An 8,794-nucleotide genomic window follows, 5' to 3' on the forward strand; every position below is an offset into this window, starting at 1 on the left:
TGCAGGAGCAGAGAGACCTGGGGGTTTACGTACACAAATCTTTGATGGTGGCAGGACAAATTGAGAAGCCTGTTAAAAAAACATATGAGACCCTTGGCTTTATAAATAGAGACACAGACTACAAAAGCAAGGAAGTTACGCTAAACCTTTATAAATCACTGGTTAGGCCTCAGCTGGAGTATTGTGTTCAATTCTGGGCACCACACTTTAGGAATGATGTCAAGGACTTGGAGAGGGTGCAGAGGAAATTTACTAGAATCGTACCAGGGATGAGGGACTTCAGTTATGTGGAGAGATTAAAGAAGCTGGGGTTGTTCACTTTAGAGCAGAGAAGGTTAAAGGGAGATTTAACAAAGATGTTCAAAATTTTGAGAGGTTTTGATAGAGTACCTAGGGAGAAACTGTTTCCACTGGCAGGAGGGTCAGTAACCAAAGGACACAGATTTAAGATAATTGGCAAAAGAACCAGAGGGGATAGGAGGAGAAATTTTTTTACACAGCAAGTTGTAATGATCTGGAATGCACTGCCTGGAAGGGTGGTGGAAGCAGATTCAATATTAACTTTCAAAAGGGAATTGGATAAATACTTGGAAAAGGAAAACTTTGCAGGGCTGTGGAGAAAGAGCAGGGGAGTGGGACTAACTGGATAGTTATTTCAAAGAGCCGGCATAGGCATGGGCAAAATGGCCTCCTTCTGCGCTGTATGATTCTATGATTCTATGTATGAATGATGTTCAGCCACCACCTGGAACTGGGGAAATACCAAGCAACTTCAAGCTATTCTTGGAGGTCACTCAGCATCAAGTGGTTCCTCCTCAACACAACAACCCATCCCATGCAAGTCATTTCCCTCTCTTCCCCCAACCATCACCAGGCCTAAACGCTCCCCAGACCAGACCAACCACGCTTCCTCAACCCCCTGCTCCCAGTGCAAGCACAGTCATACCACAAAACCTGGATAAGCCATTGCATAACCACTATGCAAACATAATGTACAACTGCTTCATAAAATAAGTGACTGTACTTTTCTGAAAATAAAAAGGAGAATATTATCAACGCTAATTGCTATAAAAAAGTAACTACCTACCTGGCACATCTAGAAGTAGTAATGTTGCAAATTGAAAATCAGTACACTATTTTGTTATGAAAGATATGCAGCATATTACCTTTATGTGCTAGATCTACATATAATTACAGAGAATGTAACCAAGAATTACACAGAAAGAGGCCATTCAACCCCATCCATCTTTATCAACGTATCCTTTGATTCCTTTCTCCCTCATGTGTTTATCTAGCTTCCCCTTAAATGCATCGATGCTAGTTGCCTCAACTACTCCTTGTAACGGGGTCCACATTCTAACCATTCTGGGTAAAGATGTTTCTCCTGAATTCCCTATTGGATTTATTAGTGACTATCTTATATTTATGGCCCCTAGTTCTGGTCTCCCCATAAGTGGAAACATCTTCTCTACGTCCACCCTATCAAACCCTTTCATAATCTTAAAGACCTCTATCAGGTCACCCTTCAATCTTCTCTTTTCTAGAGAAAAGAGCCCCAGCCTGTTCAATCTTTCCTGATAGGTATAACCTCTCAGTTCTGGCATCATCCTTGTAAATATTTTTTGCACCTTCTCCAGTGCCTCTATATCCTTTCTATAATATGAAGACCAGAACTGTGCACAGTACTCCAAGTGCAGTCTAACCAAGGTTCTATACAAGTCTAATGTAACTTCTCTCCTTTTCAATTCTGTCCCTCTAGCTGCTCTTTTTATGGCCTTACTAACCTGTGTTGCTACTTTTAGTGATTTGTGTATCTGTATCCCTAGATCACTTTGCTCTTCTACCTCATTTAGGCCTCTTATTTTCCAAGGAGTGAGTGGCCTCATTATTCTTCCTACCAAAATGCATCACCTTACACTTATCTATATTGAAATTCATTTGCCAATTACACACCCATTCTGCAAGTTTATTAAAGTCTTCTTGTAATTTGTCGCAGTCTTCCTCAGTATTAACTATACTCCCCAATTTGGCGTCATCCACAAATTTTGAAATTGTACTTCCAATTCCCAAGTCCAAATGGTTTATGTAAATGGTGAACAACAGTGGTCCCAGCACCAATCCTTGTGGAACAACACTTCCCAGTCTGTGTATCTACCCTTAACCTCTACTCTCTGTTTTCTGTTTTGAAGCCAGCTTGCTATCTATTCAGCTATGTGTCCCCTGACTCCACATGCTCTGACCTTAGTCATGAGTCTACTCATGAGAATATGTGTGCACTCCCTTAAATACTGGCTTTTCCTGTAAGCTGAACATGTCCATTTAGAAACGTAGGAACAGGAGTAGGCCATTCAGCCCCTCAAGCTGATCCACCATTCAATTAGATCATGGCTGATCTGTGGCTTAACTCCATTTGGTTGACTCCACCTTGGTTCCATCTTTCTTAATATAATCTTTCTTGTCAGCCACCTAAATATCCTTGCCTAACAAAAATCTATCAGTTTCAGTTCTGAAATTTTCAATTGACCTAGCCTCAACAGCTTTTTGGGGGAGAGAGTTCCAGATTTCCACCACCCTTTGTGTGAAGAAGTACTTCCTGACATCACCCCTGAATGGTCTAGCTCTAATTTTAAGGTTATGCTCCCTTGTTCTGGACTCCCCCACCAGAGGAAATAGTTTATCTCTATCTACACTATCAAATCCTTTGATCATCAATTGGATCACCAAGGGAATACAACAAGCCCAGTCTTTGCAACCATTTATTCTTCTTATGAGATCAGGAAAACTATTTGAAATTGCTGTGGTATTTTATTCATTCATTGAGAAACTTTTCTTTAAACCTGCTGATTTTATTTGTTGCAATTGGTTTCTCATTAAAAGGACAGTGAAATCATTTTTCAACAGGACTACTCTCAATTCTTAAACTTTCTTGTCCCTGTATCACTATTTACCCAAATTCCGGGCGGCATTGTTCTTGATCCCACGTTCTTGCAATGTAGAACACTTTATGGTCTGCTTCTGAGGCAACGGTTCACATGTTAACTCATTTCGATTTGGAGACTGTGACCTGCAATTTATTTCACTATTAGCGTGCTGAAAGCTCAGAGGTCAACGGTAAAAAAGGTCATTTTTTAAAACTTACAGATTTTCTAAGTATTATTTCAAATTTCTATATTTGCCTATACAACCTTATTAATTTTCCTTTAAAAATTCAATTTATGTTTTAATTGGAATTTTTGTAAAACTAAAATTCTTATTGACATGCTGGGCACCTTGACGTAGAAATTGGACCTCACTGCACCTATTTTATGGGTGTAAAAATGGGGTCAACGAGGAACAATTTCAGGGACCAATGTCCCGTGCCCAATGGATGTCTGAAAGACTACTGTCCCAATATTGAGTCGGGCCATTTTTCATGCATTCTTGTCAGCCACCTAAAACAGGCTGCAGAGGGTGCAGAGGAGATTTGCCAGAACTGTACCAGGATGAGGGACTTCAGTTATGTGGAGAGACGAGAGAAGCAGGAATTGTTCTCCTAAGAACAGAGAAGGTTAAGGAGAGATTTCATAGTTGTGTTCAAAATTATGAGGGGTTTTGATAGAGTAAATAAGGAAAAACTGTTTCCACTGGAAGGTGGGTCAGTAACCAGAAAACAGATAATTGGCAAGAGAACCAGAGGGGAGATGAGGAGAATTTTTTTACGCAGTGAGTTGTTATGATCTGCAATGCATTGCCTTGAAAGGGTGGTGGAAACAGATTCAACAGTAACTTTCAAAAGGGCAGGCACAAGCATGACGGGCCTGCCCTTTTGAAAGTTGTGCTGTAAGATTCAATGATTCTAAGTGCTTTGGGACACTTCTTAGAGATGTGATAAAGAGCTATATAAATGCAAATTGTCATGCAGCTTCAGGAGGAGGTGGATGTTATCCTAGAAGGATTTATGGGCAGGCAAATTTGCTCCAAACTTTAGATTTTCAAACGGGTGTCCCTGGACCCTTGGAGATTCATGCGGATTCTGGGGTGTACCACGGTCAGGAGATTTCTGTTGCTCTGTCATCAGATTTATGAAATTTTCTATATTTATTGAGCTAATAGCATAATGATCCTGTTTACATATAGAGGGTCCCTGGAGTGTATCAATATTTGCAGACGGTCCCACATACAGGTTACTTTGAAAAGTACTGCTTCAAATGGGAAGAATTCTCTTTCCCATCAAGAATTGCTCCCATATTTCTTCTGATTTTAAATCTTCCAGCTCAGTGATGGTCACTCTTTCCCACAGGCAGATACCGGGCTTGTTGTACTAGTGTTTAGTTTTACTGATGTTTGAACAAGAACACAGTGAGGAGAAAGATTCACAAGAGGGCAGAGAAATGGAGAAATTTTCCACTGAGCGGTCAGAGAGGAGAAGTTAAGGAATGTGCGCAGCACATTTCTATTGGATTATTCAGAACTCATTAAAATCCAAACAACAGTTTATAAATTCATCAATAAATTGGATTTACAGTTTTTCTAATTATTCTTTCAAATTTTTAGTTAGCCTAGTACATGTATATAGTTTGCCTACACAACCCCATTAATAGTTATTAAAAAGTTTAATTGACTTTTGAATTAAAAACTATTAGACTAAAATAAGTAAACTAAATAATAGCTCAGCGGGTTAGGAAATGATTTAAAACGGCCCAATAGGGAAGTGAAGGTGGGGACACTATCTCCTAATACATGCCCAAAGTTCACAGAACAATCTGCCAATGCATGTCAACATGGTCCAAGAATTTTACTCTAACATCTTTTAATTCAAAAGTCAATTACACTTTTTAATAAATATTAATAGGGTTGTGTAGGCAAATTGGGCTAACTAAAGCTTTGAAAGAATAATTTGAAAAAAATAATTAGAGAATAATTAGAAAAACTGTAATCCATTCAGATGAGTACCGTAAAAAGGTAGTAATCGTGTTACTCATGTTCTCTCCAGAATGATAAATATTGATTTATTTTTCTATGCTATGACAACTTCCATTTTATTGTCACCTGTACAAAGATAAGCACTAGCTTTATGTATAGATATAAATGAGTTTATCGTATACTCTAAAAATGTAAAGCTAAGGATGAGAATGGTTTAAGAGGGCCACTCAGCTCTGGTGTGTCTAACTTACAGATGATGAATTTTCCTTTTGTCTTCCATACAGTATTGATGTGTTTAGCCAGGAAGATACTGTTTGTGAGATGTGAGCAACACCAAATTGCAGATCATTCAACCTGGCAATGGGACCATCAGAGGAAACATAAAACCATTAGTAAGTATTCCACACAGTTCAAAGACTACTGAATCACTTAAGAAAGAAAAGATTTGCATTTATATAGCACCTTTCATGACCTTAGACATCCCAAAGCGCTTTACAGCCAATGCAGTACTTTTGAAGTGTAGTCACTGTTGTAATGTAGGAAACACGGCAGCCAATTTGTGCGCAGCAAGGTCCGACAAACAGTAATGTAATAATGACCAGACAATCTGTTTTTAGTGATGTTGAATGAGGGATATATATTGGCAAGGACACGAGGGAGAACTCCGCTGCTTTTCTTTGAAATAGTGCCAGGGGATTTTTTACATCCACCAGAGGGGGCCTTGGTTTAACTTCTCATCTGAAAGACAGCACCCCCAACAATGCAGCACCCCCTCAGTACTGCACTGGAGTGCCCACCTAGATTTTAGTGCTCAAGTCTCTGGAGTGGGACTTGAATACAACCTTCAGACTCAAGAGTCGAGATTGCTACCCACTGAGCCATGGCTGACAAGCATAATGCCAGTGGGATTGAGGCTGACAGAAAGACAGAGAGCAAGGGAGAAAGGGAATTTAACTCTGAAGATAAACAGAACTGAAAATGGCACAGTCCAATGGTTAAGAGACTCTCATTACACTCGTGTTATTTGAACAAAATGCAGTTTTAAAAGATCAGACCATTTTACTGTTGTCATTATACTGGGTTTTTTTTTACCGGCTCAAATTTTAAATAAATCCAGATAGTTTCATTGGGAATTTGAACTCAGTTTGAGTATAGTGTGTTGATACTATCTCCCACAGTGAGTTAGAGAAATAAAATGAAGTAGGCATTAAGTTTCTAGGATTGTGTGAGTCCTAAAGGTTACAAGGTTTCTGCTGCAGCTTCTGATTCATAAGGACATGAAATCCACTTATGAAGAGTGTGATCAAACCATTGCAAGAGGAAACGGTTCATTAAAAAAACCCTGAAATTACACATTGATGACAGCAAGTTGTGCCCTGTTACATATACATTAATAATTTATAATTGCAATGACGCCAGTAGTCAGCAGTGATGATGAGGATGAGTCAATGAAACTGACGTCCAAAAATGAACAGCAAACTAGTAGAGAAACAAGCAATACCTCATAACTTTACAGTGGTTTCTTGAGAGAGGAAAAGAGCTGTTTGAAAATGCCTGGAGGTCCTTTGACTGTTTGAAGGTGTCAGCTTTGGCTCAGTGATAGCATTCTCGCCTCCGAGTCTGAAGGTTGTGGGTTGAAGTCTCACTCCAGAGATTTAAGCACATAATCCAAGCAGACACTTCAGTGCAGTACTGAGGGGGATGCTGCACTATTGGATGTGCTGTCTTTCAGATGAGATGTTAAAACAAGGCCTTGTCTACCCTCTTAGGTGGACGTAAAAGATCCCGTGGCATTATTTTAAGAATAGCGGGGGAGTTCTGGTGTCCTGGCCAATATTTATCCTTCAACCAACATCATGATAACAGATTATCTGGTCATTAACTGTTTGTGGGAACTTGCTGTGCGCAAACTAGCTGCCGTGTTTCCCTGCATTACAACAGTGACTGCACTTCAAAAAGTAGTTCATTGGCTGTAAAGTGCTTTGGGACGTACTGAGGTTGTGAAAGGTACTATAAAAATTATTTTGTTGAAGTCTCCGCCACTGCATTCTGTGGAAGCCACCAAGGGGCAAACAAAAAGGGTAGACTTTAGTCTAAAAACAATTTTCAGATGTTTAAAAACATTAACAATTTTTCATTTAAACCATCAAGTACAGTAAATGGATTGACACCCATAGCACAACAGCGAGAAGATCATGAAAAACTGGAGGATGGGGATGTGTTATAAAGTTCAACCATTCATAGTGATCACCTGCACTAACTGTACAAACCTAACAATATATGCAGATTCCACAGTATTTATTTAATTATTCTACACACCTTAATATTTATTCATTCTGTAATAGAATGTGGGCATTGCTGGCAAGGCCAGCATTTATTGCCCATCCCTAATTGCCCTTGAGAAGGTGGTGATGAGCCGCCTTCTTGAACCGCTGCAGTCCGTGTGGTGAAGGTTCTCCCACAGTGCTGTTAGCTAGGGAGTGCCAGGATTTTGACCCAGCTACGATGAAGGAACGGCGACATATTTCCAAGTTGGGATGGTGTGTAACTTCGAGCGGAACATGCAGGTGGTGTTGTTCCCATGTGTCTTCTGCCCTTGATGGAGGTTGCAGGTTTGGGAGGTGCTGTCGAAGAAGCCTTGGCGAGTTGCTGCAGTGCATCCTGTGGATGGTACACACTGCAGTCACGGTGTGCCGGTGGCAAAGGGAGTGAATGTTTAGGGTGATGGATGGAGGGCCAATCAAGCGGGCTGCTTTGTCCTGGATGGTGTCGAGCTTCTTGAGTGTTGTTGGAGCTGCACTCATCCAGGCAAGTGGAGAGTATTCCATCACACTCCTGACTTGTGCCTTGTAGATGGTGGAAAGGCTTTGGGAGTCAGGAGGTGAGTCATTCGCTGCAGAAATGCCCGCCTCTGACCTGCTCTTGTAGCCACAGTATTTATGTGGCTGGTCCAGTTAAGTTTCTGGTCGATGGTGACCCCCAGGATGTTGATGGTGGGGGATTCAGCAATGATAATGCCGTTGGACATCAAGGGGAGGTGGTTAGACTCTCTCTTGTTGGAGATGGTCATTGCCTGGCACTTATCTGGTGCGAACATTACTTGCCACTTATGAGCCCAAGCCTGGATGTTGTCCAGGTCTTGCTGCATTCATTATCTGAGGGTTTGCGAATGGAACTGAACACTGTGCAATCATCAGTGAACATCCCCATTTCTGACCTTATGATGGAGGGAAGGTCATTGATGAAGCAGCTGAAGATGGTTGGGCCTGGGACACTGCCCTGAGGAACTCCTGCAGCAATGCCCTGGGGCTGAGATGATTGGCCTCCAACAACCACTACCATCTTCCTTTGTGCTAGGTATGACTCCAGCCACTGGAGTTTTCCCCCTGATTCCCATTGACTTCAATTTTACTAGGGCTCCTTGGTGCCACACTCGGTCAAATGCTGCCTTGATGTCAAGGGCCGTCACTCTCACCTCACCTCTGGAATTCTATTTCAGATACATGACATTCAATATTTTTCAGGACATAAATATTTCCCTCACATTAACATATAAAATTATTTTCCATACACTAACATATTTTGTACACATTAAATCATTTTCCATATTATATTCTCTATTTATGCATGTTATTTTCTATACATTAATATGTAGTCTCACTACATCCTCGTTCTCTGTGCTTGGGCGCGGCAGCGGCGGCGGCAGCAGCAGCAGCAGCACCAACCCCCGACTCCTCCACCTGCTCCGGGCGCCTCGCACTCGCCCCCCGGGGCTGCTGCGTGACCGCGGTTTGGCTGTTGAAGTGGGACCAGTTGCCTTGGAGACCGGCAACCGCGCCGTTGCTAGGTTGCCCGGAAGTCCGCCCCTTTGTTTTGTTCCGGGTGTGACATG

General features: G+C 41.4%; 1 protein-coding gene across 3 annotated transcripts in view; it reads right to left on the bottom strand.

Moving 5' to 3' along the window:
• The window catches only part of lrp2bp (LRP2 binding protein), a 37,762-nt gene extending 28,968 nt beyond the window's left edge, over positions 1 to 8,794 (bottom strand). The window contains exons 1-3 of one of the 3 annotated variants that reach the window (XM_067982605.1): positions 8,567 to 8,794; positions 5,154 to 5,256; positions 2,949 to 3,064 (exon numbers count right to left, since the gene is read on the bottom strand). In XM_067982605.1, coding sequence (XP_067838706.1) covers positions 2,949 to 3,064; positions 5,154 to 5,182 — 145 coding nt within the window. In that variant the 5' untranslated portion in view covers positions 5,183 to 5,256; positions 8,567 to 8,794. Of the gene's footprint in view, positions 1 to 2,948; positions 3,065 to 5,153; positions 5,257 to 8,545 lie in introns of all 3 variants that reach the window. The other 2 variants (XM_067982604.1, XM_067982603.1) reach the window with 2 other exon arrangements.

Source organism: Heptranchias perlo, chromosome 4 (assembly GCF_035084215.1).
Source record: "Heptranchias perlo isolate sHepPer1 chromosome 4, sHepPer1.hap1, whole genome shotgun sequence".
NCBI lineage: Eukaryota > Metazoa > Chordata > Chondrichthyes > Hexanchiformes > Hexanchidae > Heptranchias > Heptranchias perlo.